We start from the raw sequence: 12032 nt of genomic DNA, 5'->3' as shown, positions 1-12032 counted from the left end.
TCCAGGCACTGCCTGCTGGGCTTGCTCGGGTCACTGGCCCTGGTCACAGCCCCATGCTGATCCCCACCATTTCCTTGCAGGGCATCTTCCAAGACACATTTCCTACCCCTCTCCAGAGCAAGTGTTCCTCCAGAAAGGAGAAGAGGGGCAGGGATTCCCAAGCACTTCCAAAAGGTTTCTGGAGCCGAAGTGTGTCCACAGGTGTTGATGTCCTTTCAGCACTGCCAACTGATGATTCCAGTGACCGAGCTGTGAGACCCCAGGCCTGCTCTGCATGGGACACAGACAGATGAGGGGCTGTAGGCTCATGTGGGTCTGCAGAGATGGGAAACAGGATCCGTGCAGAAGGAGGTCTGAATCCTGCCCCTAGAACAGAGGAAATTTCATCAGATTTCCTCCCTTGCATCTGTTAGTAAGATGGAGGGGTGGGAGGAGGACAGGAAAGCAAGTCTATAATAGACTACTCCTGAAATACGTTACTTTTTATTTCTACAAGTAGGCAGTTTGGGGTTTTTTTTTTCCTCTCTTGAGAGTGCCAGTTTCTAGATCTTTCATGCATTAGGAGCACTGTGCAGCGGCCGGTTGGTTTGCCTACTGGGAAAGCAGATGTAAAGTGGAAGCTGCTAAACAGATCAGCTGAAGTGCTACCCTTTTTTTGATTGTGTGGTTTTAGCTCTGCAACAGCCTTGCCATGCGTCAGGCTTTTCAAAGGGATTTGGGTTATGGCTGGATATGGGCTAATCATATTTTTTCAGTTCTCTCTTAATAGTGTTTAAAGTATTTCATTACCTTTAATACTGACTCTGGCTTTTCCCTTCAGATAACAGATTGTTTAGACAACCGTGAAATAAAGGAAGTATTTAATTACTTTGCCACTTTTCAAGCCCTAGTACATACTATGTGTTCACTAATGCATGCATTTTTGTGTTATGCTAGAGTAAGAAACTCGGGGTGCAATGTGTGCTTATCTCCAGCTAACACAATCCAAGATATCCTACTATATTAAAAGCCTCTAGGAGCTATTCCAAACGAAATGCATGATGGTTGCTGATGAATGGTTTGAAAAGGAGATTAAAGCCCAGAGATTCAAGACCCGAGTGGCACATTCCGCTCCAAAACATACTCCCCAGTTCCCTGCTGAGCTCTAAACTAGCCTGATTCAAACATATTTCAAAGCAGCAGCAAGTACTGCCTAGAGGAATTAACACATAACTTTTATTTCCACTGCACTGACTGTGTTTCTGCTGTATCACCCCCTGCAGGCCTCCCTGCTGGAAGCAGCCGCCGCCCCCAGCCAGCAGGTTGAGACCAGCCCGGGAAGCGCAGGACCTGCCAGCCCGGCCTGCCCGGACCCAGGTGGGTTCCTGCTGCTGCTGCTGCCCTCACCCCTGCCCTGGCCCACCTGCAGCAGGGATCTGAGCAGTGCATCTGCAGTGGCACCAAGAGGGTTTATTGGAAAATGCAGAGGATGTCGGTAATCTCAACATGAAAAATTTTCTACAGTAAGAACGGTCATGACCTGCAACAACCTCCTGAGGGACATGGTAGAGTCTCCATGGCTGGAGCTTTTCAAGGTGTGACTGAACAGGGTGTGAGTCAATCTCCCCTTTGCATAAAAGCTGGGACCAGGTGATCTTTCGAGGTCCCTCCAGCTGGGCTGTTCTGTCATTCTGTGGTTGAAATGGCACACCTGACTGCACAGTGCTTGGGATGCCAGCTGTCGTGTGAAAAGCTGGTGCTACACTGTGCTGTAACTGGAGAGCAATCGGGGGAAAAAATACCAGTCAGTAGAGCTTCTGCTAAACACCTTTTTCCCCACCCAAGAAAAACATTAAGAACTGGGAAGGAGAATAAGAAGGGCCACTTCAGTTCTCATAGGGGCTTTAAAGGGACAGTTTTGTGCACACTCCTGATTTCCTTCTTTAATGGCCTGATGCATGATTCCTAATCTGGGAAAAGGAATTTGCTGGTAAAATTTGAAGCTGTTTTCTTTAAAATGGTGTTTCTGGAACATTACCTTTAGACAGATGTTTTATCTACTGCCTGCTATCATAATAAGTTCATGGTCTTTTTTTGCTGTTCATTTATTAAAGTGGGTCTGTCAAAGTTCAGCTCGGTATCGGTAAGCAAAATGCACTATTTGAAGTAAGTATTTAAATGTAATATCTGGCTGTAATAGGTACCTAAGCATAATGCTCCCATTTGTTGAGGATAAATGTGACTTAATCAATTGAGCTTTGCCCTCAAACATTAATGGGATACCAGTCCCCCAATATTAGAAGCGTTTCCAGCCTCGTCGTGAAATGGTGCAAGACTGTGAAGCACATGGGCTATTAGGAGGGCTCATTAGCTGCCTCAGTTACTTTGGCTCATAGTTGCCAAAGCACAGAAGTTAATTCTGAATTGCGTCTGGCAGGTAACGTAGAAGCTGCAATCTTGTGGTGAACCAACAAAATTCTCTCAGGAGTCAGTGGTGATGAGCTGGTGATACTTGTCTACAAATCATAAAGCCGCCTTGTGTCAGGCTCCATACATGTGAGAAATGCTAAACTTTAAATATTTATAGTGAAGTTTAATATTGCCTGGCAAGGAAAACTGAGATAAGATTGCAAAAATTGAAATGGTAAAGGAACATAGGTTTTCATTATGTTGGCTTTGGAGAGGTAGATGTGGTCCAAACTGTGTGACCTTGTTGTAGAATAAGCAGTCTCCTCTGCTGTTCAGGTACAAGCCAGATACTTCCATGCAGTGGCCCCTGTGCCACTAATAGTGTGGGAAAGGCTCCAAAGTGGTGTGTATCTGCCTGGCAGCAGGAGTAGCTCTTGTCCTGTGTGCAGGATCTTAGTGGAGCCTTGGGGTACATCTCTTCCTTAGCTCTTTCTCCTAGCATTTCAACGAGGTACATTTGGAAGCTGCCACTGCTGCCATTGTTGGTGAGGGGACAGGATCTGAAGCTGAGATTCTGCTTTAGGAGGATAGGGAGATGTCTGGGTGCTTGTGCACTGCCTGGGATGCTGGAAACTGCTCTGCTTCCAACAGTGGTGCCAGGCAACAGGAGCTGAGCTGTCACAGACATCAGCTGTAGGCCTGTGCACTCCTGTAGACCAGCATCGACTTGGTTTTTTTAAGAGCTGAATGACAGGAGGATGACCATGAGCCAGCAATGTGCCCTTGTAGCCAAGAAGGCCAATGGCATCCTGGGGTGTATTAGGGTGTGGTTAGTAGGTTAAGGGAGGTTCTCCTCCCCCTCTCTTCTGCCTTGGTGAGGCCGCATCTGGAATATTGTGTCCAGTTCTGGGCTGCACAGTCCAAGAAGGACAGGGAACTGCTGGAAAGATTCCAGCACAGAGCCACAAAGATGATGGAGTGGAACATCTCCCTTATGAGGAAAGGCTGAGGGAGCTGGGTCTCTTTAGCTTGAAGAAGAGGAGACTGAGGGGCAACTTCATCAATATTTACAAATGTGTTAAGGGCGAGTGTCAGGAGGACAGAGCCAGGCTTTTTACAGTGATGACTAGTGATAGGACAAGGGGCAATGTGTGCAAACGTAAACATCAGAAAACTTCTTTACTGTGAGAGTGACAGAGCACTGGAACAGGCTGCTCAGAGAGGCTGTGGAGTCTCCTTCACTGGAGACATTTAAAACCTGCCTCAACAAGTTCCTGTGTGATGTGCTCTAGCTGATCCTGCTCTGGCAGGGCCTTGGACTAGATGATATTTTGAGGTCCCTTCCAACCCCTGAGATTCTGTGATTCTGTGACAACTAGGTTATCCCAGCCCAAAGCTTCCTGTTAGCACAATTGTTTGCTCTCTGATGTTTGACTGACATTGTTTAGTGGAGACAGGCAAGCTGGAATATCCTCCAGTGCTGAGAGCGAGACCATGTTCATTGTGGTATAGCTACTTGTCTGGGTAGCATCATAGGATAGGGTTAATCACACAACTTAAGTACCTCAGTAGGCACATGGTAGGTTATAGTTAATCTCTGCTGAAGAGGAGTGTCAGAAGAAGTTTGCATGATTCTTCCTCTAAAACTGCCTTGCTGACTGTGTCTCTATGTAAACAACTACATTTTGTCAGGTGAATTTTACTGTTAAAGCCTTGTCTTCTCTGAGGTATAAGTTTTGCCTGTGCTGAAGAAAGAAGATTATTTTTAAAAACATCCAGTATTTGCACTCACAGTGTATCCAGTAAGAAATTGGATTGTGAGAAGTAGGTCTACATTTTAATTGAAAAAATGTCTTAACCTTGCAACATTCTCTCTTATATGTGTGGATTAGGTTCAGATCAAAAGCAGTTCAAGTCAACTGCAGCTTGTGCCAGCCCTGTTGTGAAGCAATTAGAATTTCTTCCCAGTCCTGTCCCTTCAGAGGAAGCTGTTTCAAGTGAGAAAGATGTGAAGAAACCTGAAATGGAGCAGCAGAAAGAAGTAGAGCTCCCTGCTACTCCAGAGGTATGCATAGCAAGAAAGAGTAGGAGTGGAAAATGAACAAAGAAGAAAGATCTCACATGGAAATACTCATTGTGCAAATTGGTATTTTTCTCTGTATAATGTCTCTTCAGGAGTTCATTCAGAACAATCTGCCAGGGAATGACCCTGGAGGATGTTTACTGAGCCAGATCCCATGGTTATCACAGAGTTCCCTCTCCAGAGCAACTTCCCAGTGCCTGCTTGTAGGATTTGAATCTGTAAACTGCCTGGAGCAGAAATTGAAACTTAACCTGCAGACCCCAGTCCCACCACATGTTTGGAGGGCAGAGTATTCAGAAGGTGTAAACAGTGGAGCTTACCCTCTTAGTCCTCTTGAAGTGCTGAACAAGTGCAGGTGGTGGCAGAGCTAACAAATGGCCATGACCATACTGCTCTGTCAGGTAAGTTAGATGTAGGTCCTGGGTTAGGATCAGCTTTAGACAGTGTGAATATCAAGAACAAACAGCTACTGGCTATTTCCAGGACTTCAGTATTCCAAGGCCATGCAGTGATTCTGGAGACAGAAGCATCATCTTTGAATTTGATTCAGAAAACAAGTAGAAAGGGTTTAAGTTAACCTTTGATTGTACCTGCTGATCTTTTAATGTGTTTTTCTGCTCCCAAATGTCTAAACAGGTGATGATAAAACCAAAAGCCCTGGAACAAGAGGGGAGTGTTGTATTGCCATTTTTAAAGAAACTACCTGAGACCAGCCAAGTTACTCTGCAGAATTCTGGTCTACAAGGTGAGCAGAGAGTGTTTGAACAACTCAGCTGGACAGTAACTGGATGTGTGGGTGTGGTGTTCAGGGAGAGGTGCCTAATCAATGACCTGTAGGGTTTTGGAGCTAAAATGGTTATTTTCCAGTTGCATCTGACTGATACTGGTAGTGTGGCTTCTCTGGTGCTAAGGGCTTTTCTGGCTGTTCCCCTTAAACACAGCAGCACAATTGTGACACAAGGGAGGGGGGGCAGGAAGAGCCTTATCTTTCATGTACCTGCCGTACAGTAAAAGCTGTATTATGTCAATAAGTATTATATTTTCTTAGTACTGCTGCTCACAGGTGAAAATGGCATAACAATTGATTTTACCTTGCAATAAAAGCTTAATGAGTTCAGTTCTGCACTTAGCTGCTCATGTGTAGCTCCTTTTCATAGGTAAACGGCTCTGTGCAGGTCAAACTGAGGGACATGCCCATCAGAGGCTCTTGCAAAGCAAAACTTTTTCTTTTTGCCTTTATGACGAAGTTTTGCTTGAGATTGATAATGTTTAGTAGTTTGGTTTTATATTGATTTTAGAGATAGATATGTTTAAGTATTATGAAAGAAGGAGAGGGAGAAAAATAGCCCAAAGATTTCTTCCCCCTTAGAATGTACTAGGTTGTTAGTTTATGTGTAGGTAACATATTGATTATCCTTTTGCTCTCAAGATTGAAGCTACTGAAGGTAGCCGTGGAAAACAGTATTGTTTGAAAAGGAACAGAAGTCTCACTTGTTGCAAGTGAGGGGGTGCGTTCCAAACAGGCTTTGAGAACAATGACGTTTTCTGTTCGGCACGGGTGAATCCAAACATCAAGGAACCAGCTGTAGGTCTCTCGCCTATTTTTTGAGAGATGCTGAAACACGTGGCTGCTCTCTAGTGGTCACAGCACATACAGCGCTGAACGGATCAGACGGCCCTTTAAACCCGTACCTGCAGTGGGGTGGACGTGAGCACCACACACAGGCTTGCCGGGCTGGCTGCCCGTGGCTGGCGCTGTCGAGCTCTCGGGGGAGCTGAGGTGCCATCTTACGGACGTGCCATGCGAATACGGGCACTCCGCGGGATCTGCTGCTCCGCTGTAAGCCAGCTGCAACGGGCCCGACCCCGCTGTCGTCAAAACCCCTCCTCAGCTCGGGTCGGAGGGTCCGTCGTCGGCTCTTGACCGCGCTGTGTTTCTTGTCTAGTCCCGGTGCCGGTGCCTGCAGAGCCGCCCCGCGGCGCCGCCGTCCCCCTTAGGGTGCGCAACAGCTGGCGGCGCTCACAGTTTTTCTCGCAGCCAGGTAATCGCGGCCTCAGAGCAGCTTCAGCCCTTCCGCTGCCTCCAGCCACAGGTGTCTTCGGACGTGGGGCAGGGGTGAAAGCTGATGATGACGGGGACTCGTTCTACCTCTCGCTTTCGTAGAAAGTGTCTATTCCTGCTGCACAGTTGACAAAGAGCTGTTGGGTTGCACGTTGTTGTGAAGCTCTGACTTCAGGCACCCAAATTAAATTACTTGCCTCGAAATACCTTTCTTGAAATCATCCTAATTTTCAAAGACATTCGGGTAGAAAATGGCAATGGTACTCTTCGCAACTGTGCCTCTTGAATAGTGTAGTCCCACCCTTCTAGCTTTGCTGTGCTTTTTCCTTCCTTGCACTGAATTGCGAAGGGAAAAGTAGATCAAAGAAGGAAACGCTCAGTATCTAAGCACTGCTAGTGTCTGTGGCCAGATGTAGATAGCATTAGCTAGTGGTAGAGTAGAACCTGATGGTAGTTAATATTGTGCTCCTCTATACCCAGATTAAAAGTAGTTTTGTTGGTGATGGGTGTAATCTGTTTTTCTGGTTTACTTGCCTGCAATTCATCTTTGCATTTGGTTGTGGGACCACATAGAAAACTAACATGAAGCTTTTATACAGTTACAGTATAGCTGTAATTGCAGGTTATGCACATTTTGCTGTGTTAAATTTAATTTTTTCTTTATCTGTTCTTTTGTTGTTTTTTTTTTCTTTAACAGCGGATTCTGATAGTGGTGACAAATCAAATGTGAGTACCTATTTTTCATTGCTTGGTTTAGAGATATGTGTTTAGCAAAAGTCAATTTTTAATGCAAACTGTCTTGTAACATCCCCAAATCAGAATGAGAATTTTTTTTCTCAGGAAATGAGAGAGAAAAAAATACAACCTAAATCAAGACATGGTCTGAATCTGGACTTCATGCATCCTTCTTTTATGCTGAGGGAAAGGAAGCTATATAGTACTTGGTTACTGGAGCCAATGAAGTTCACAATCTTGAAACAATATGTAGGTCTAAATTATCCATGCTATTTTAAATGCATAGAAAACAGAGGAGACCACAATTCTACTGTCTCCTCAATTTAAAAAAAAAAAAAAAAGAAACAAATAAAAAAACACACAAAAAACCACCACCACACCACCACAAATGCTACTCTTAATTGCACTGTATTTCATATTCTGTTTGTCACATAAAAATAGACATAATCTCCTCCTATCAGATTCAAGTACAACTCATAGTGGAGAGGAATATGACATCAAGTGTCTAAAGTTGCTCTTGATTATAAGGTTTTTAAATGTGTACATGTATCATGTAATGGGCTCCTTAATGAAGCCTGAGATTTCATTTCATTATGGATAAAAATTTAAAACAAGGCTATTGGCAGTTGTGCTGGCAGCCTTATGAAATGAGAGAATCTTTTTTACAATCAGAAATTGCTTTGTATGCTGCACTGAAGATTATAGAGAAGCAAAATAGATGTTTTCTTTAAATCTGAGTACTTACAGGTATCTCTTTTGAGTGCTGCTTAGAGCTTTCTTTCAGATCTTTTTCCTTTTTTTTCCTCTCCAGCTGAAGTTTCCCAAGCCTTTCTTTGCAAACCAAATTATTCTTTTCTCATTTGGATACCTGTGGGCAATCCCAAGTGTCAGTGAGGCTAAAGATATTGTCTGCTAACTGAGAGAACCATTATTTAGCTCTCAATCTTCAATTTTAACATCATCACCAGGGCTAGGCCAGGCAAAGCACAGCTTTCACTGGTAACCTTGTGAGGTGCAGTGTCAAAGTCTAATGGCTTGGTTTTCATTCCTGCAAGCGTTTCAATTTCTGGTCCTGGGATCCAGAAGAAGAGCGAAAGCGTCAGGAAAGGTGGCAACATGAGCAAGAACGCTTGCTTCAGGTAGGGGAGAAACTACATGTCTTCCACCATGTGGTTCGGCTGTTGAATTGTCCCTTTGGACAAAAGTTGAGTGTTTTGTGTCATGTTTTCCACATCCTTTGTGGGTGTTTGAACGAATTTTGTGACAAATAAGTGATAAAATGAATATAACACATGTTCTCTGTGGGTTGGGCACTCTTATGTTTCCCTTCCCCACTCCATGAAAGACCAAAAGGACTTAGTTCTGCATGCCAGTTCAGAGTTAAACCAAATGTTGTTCCTCAGCGATATTTAAAGTATGTTGCACATAGACTGCAAGACTCTATCATTTAGAGCCTCTTTCTCAAGACTCTGATGCCTCTGCAACTCTTCTTTAAAATTAAGTTCTTAATAGATTGTTGTAGAATTTTGCTTTTGTTCACAGGTTCTTGCAACACATCAAGCTAAATTCAGGCACAAAGGGTGTGGCATTTTTTTTGTGAGAGGGAGAAACCTCTTCAAAACGACCACCGGTTTTGCCTAGTGGTAGAATAAGCTGTAAAAGGTCTGAGTTTGTGTCCTATCTGGGAGAAGTGCAGTGGCCCTGAGAACTTGAATTTCCCCATTGGTCAGTAGTGTCTTTTGAAACTGTGATTAGGTTGGTCCCAAACAAATCCTGTCTTTCCTCCATGTAACAGAAGAGCAAACAACTGTCAAAGGATGGAGAATAAAATGGAGTTTTTTAATCTTTTACAAATGGCTTGTGTGTCTCTCTACTGCTTTTTTGGGATTATTTCTTTTTAGCCATTGTGGTTGACTCCTCTTAAAATGGTGTAAAATTCTTACAATAATATTTCTGGCATATGAGTATTCTCTCAATAGTGAATGAATCTTTTCTGGATTAGCTTTATGTAGTTTCTAATTTGAATGGAAGTTGGAACTGATGTAAAATGGATATATGGAAGTTACAGTTCTTCTCCATATTCAAACCAGTTCATCAAACAGTTTTAAAGATCTGTTAGAGGTAATTTTTCATGGAAAACTGTGTGAAAACAGTTCTCAAGGAATAATTCCATCAAGAAGGAAATAAGCTTCTTAGCTAATTATAAGCTTACCCTCTTCAAACCTTTACACATTATTTTATCTTTTAAACTTGCAGAGGTATTCACTGTTCATTAAATTATACTGTCCTCTCTTAAATTAGTACCAGAATCTGCAAAACCTGCTTGTTTACATCGTCCTTTACTGAATTTTTTTAATGTAAAATCCATGCCTAAGAATTTTGAGGTGTCTGATAGCTTTTTGGAACTCCTAATACTGTATAATGAGCAAGGAATTACTGAAATTGTTGAGTATAAATACCATTTCTGAGCAGAGGTTTTAAAACTTAGAACAAATTAAACAGCTTCTAGTACGTTAGAAGTTCCTCGAGGTTTGAAGATGTTAAATGTGAGTGCTAGAAACAAGTGGGGAGAGAGAGAAAAGCCTTTTTTTACACCCATCAATGTTTTGATTTTCTATCTTCCTATTTCAGCCTGTTTTTGATTAAACCAATCATAGTGGGTTCATTTTCACTGTGGAGATACCAAAGAACTTACTCCTAATACAGAATGCTCTGAATTTAGCTGTGTTTGTATCCTCTTATAGGAGAAGTATCAGAAGGAGCAAGACAAGCTGAAAGAGGAATGGGAAAAGGCCCAAAGAGAAGTTGAAGAGGAGGAGCGTAGATACTACGAGGAGGTATAAGGCTCAAAGGAGGAGGCTGTTTATTGACTTACTTTTTTTGTATTTAAAAGCACCCACTTACTTAACCAAAAAAAAAAACAAACCCATACCTAGATTCGTTAATGAAAAGCCTTCTCAAGGCAGAATTCTCAGAATTGTTTCTCTTAAACACTACCACAGGCACTGAGGAAAAATATTTAAATATTTAGACAGGTATCCTTGGAACCACCACGTAGGTGGAGGTGTCTAATTGCAGTTCAGGTCAGGGTGAGTCAGTGTGATTGTGTCTGGGCACGCTCAGACTTCCCTCCGGAGGCAGAGCCTGGTGTGTTTTGGCATATGCTTGGTGTCTGGACTTGGTGGAACTCCAGATTAAATTGTGTCTGCCTTGGGCTTGATCATGTAGATGTTTTGTAAACCAGCCTTGTTAAAAAAACAAAACAAAACAAACCTCAGGTAGTGTTCAAAGCCGTAGAATATTAACAATACAGAATATAGTGTTTTTAATTTGTCATGTGGGTCATTATTGCAGGAAATTGGAAAATATTCATGTTTTCAGTTTGCCTAGTTGTACATCATGCTGATTGATGTCTTACCATCTGTGCTTGAGGGCCATGCTTGTGATCTGAATGAGAAACATTTTTTTTTCAACTTTCAGAAGAAGTTTCTTGTGTACTATATTTTTATTTGAAATTTAATAGACTGGTGGTGTAAGAAGCAATGGTACCATTCCAAACAGAATATTCTTTCTAGTTTTTGATACCCCATCTCAAATATGGTAATGATGAAGGGAAAGGGAGTGCAAAACCTTAAAGCAAATAAAAAACTGAGGTGTTACCATGGTTCTTGGTACACAGGTTATCTAGCCATTTAAATGTGAGCCTGTAGCCAAACTTTATGATTCTGCTTTTTAAGCTCATAGGAAACATTCAGTATTTTTAAACCCTGTTCTCTCCTGATCCTCTGGGGTTTTTTTAGGAACGTAAGATAATTGAGGATACTGTTGTTCCATTCATTGTTTCTTCAAACTCTGCTGAACTCCTCTCCTCATCTTCCTGTACCACTGAAGGAAACAAGGCAGTGGTGAGTTTCTCATGGATGAGTAAGGCAATAAAGACTAAGCTCTCTTCAACACAAACTTTCATTCTTCACTAAGGCTAAAAAGTCTGGAAACAGAGACAGAGACCCATTCCATAGCTGGTGATACTTCACACTGCGGTAGCTTGTATATTTTCACAACTAAAGCACCATATGCCCAAGCAAACTGCTGCCATGCAGTTCTGGGATAGAGCAGAGTTGATACTTCCTTACTTTGCAGCTGCTTCTCTTCTTTAACTGATGCTGTGAAAAAATAGTCACTTGTTTCTGTTGTTTTTTTTTAACTACTTTCTCAAAGCCAACAAAATCTGATGTGATTTCCCTGCATCTAAAATCTGAAGAGTAAGACAGTACTGTAAGCATATCTGAGATAAGGCTGCATCCTGCCTCCCCACTTTTCCTCTTTTTCTCTTCCACCATCCCTCCTAGAAAGCAGCAAAACAACGAGAGGAATATTCACTCCCTACTCTCTTTTGGCTTATGTGGCACAAAATGTTTAATTCAAAGCATCTAGCATCTAATTAAATAAGTGTTTGCTGGAGATCAGAGACCTGTTATTAGCAGTTACTCACAACCCAAGTGAGATCAGTAGAATAAATGTGAGACTCCTACTTAATTTCCTCCTGCCTAAGGCACCCCCACCAAAGAAGACATCTACCTTTTTCCACTCAACTCTAGGATTAGGAGTAATTTATGATCTGATTCTCCTCTCACCTCTCCTGCCCCCTCTTATCACTCATCCAAGTGCAGGGGCATCAGCCATGACCCTTTTTCCACATGGCTGTGTAGCAGTAACTTCCTGGTTGGAGTTGCTTGTGCCACATGCAGAGCAGTGTCTTCACCC

The 12032-nt window shown here is 42.7% G+C and overlaps 1 protein-coding gene across 7 annotated transcripts in view; it reads left to right on the top strand.

Annotated features, from left to right (window-relative positions):
* The window catches only part of LIMCH1 (LIM and calponin homology domains 1), a 179294-nt gene that overhangs the window by 156329 nt on the left and 10933 nt on the right, over window positions 1–12032 (top strand). For 6 of the 7 annotated variants that reach the window (XM_051617424.1, XM_051617428.1, XM_051617427.1 and 3 more), the window contains 7 exons: window positions 1263–1356; window positions 4281–4453; window positions 5108–5216; window positions 7231–7259; window positions 8324–8407; window positions 10013–10105; window positions 11069–11173. In XM_051617424.1, the coding sequence (XP_051473384.1) occupies window positions 1263–1356; window positions 4281–4453; window positions 5108–5216; window positions 7231–7259; window positions 8324–8407; window positions 10013–10105; window positions 11069–11173 (687 nt within the window). The remainder of the gene's footprint in view (window positions 1–1262; window positions 1357–4280; window positions 4454–5107; window positions 5217–7230; window positions 7260–8323; window positions 8408–10012; window positions 10106–11068; window positions 11174–12032) is intronic. The other variant, XM_051617426.1, reaches the window with a different exon arrangement.

The sequence above is a fragment of the Apus apus genome, chromosome 4 (assembly GCF_020740795.1).
Source record: "Apus apus isolate bApuApu2 chromosome 4, bApuApu2.pri.cur, whole genome shotgun sequence".
Classification (NCBI taxonomy): domain Eukaryota; kingdom Metazoa; phylum Chordata; class Aves; order Apodiformes; family Apodidae; genus Apus; species Apus apus.
The sequence above is the reverse complement of the archived record's forward strand: the minus strand, read 5'-3'. Positions and strand labels throughout refer to the sequence as shown.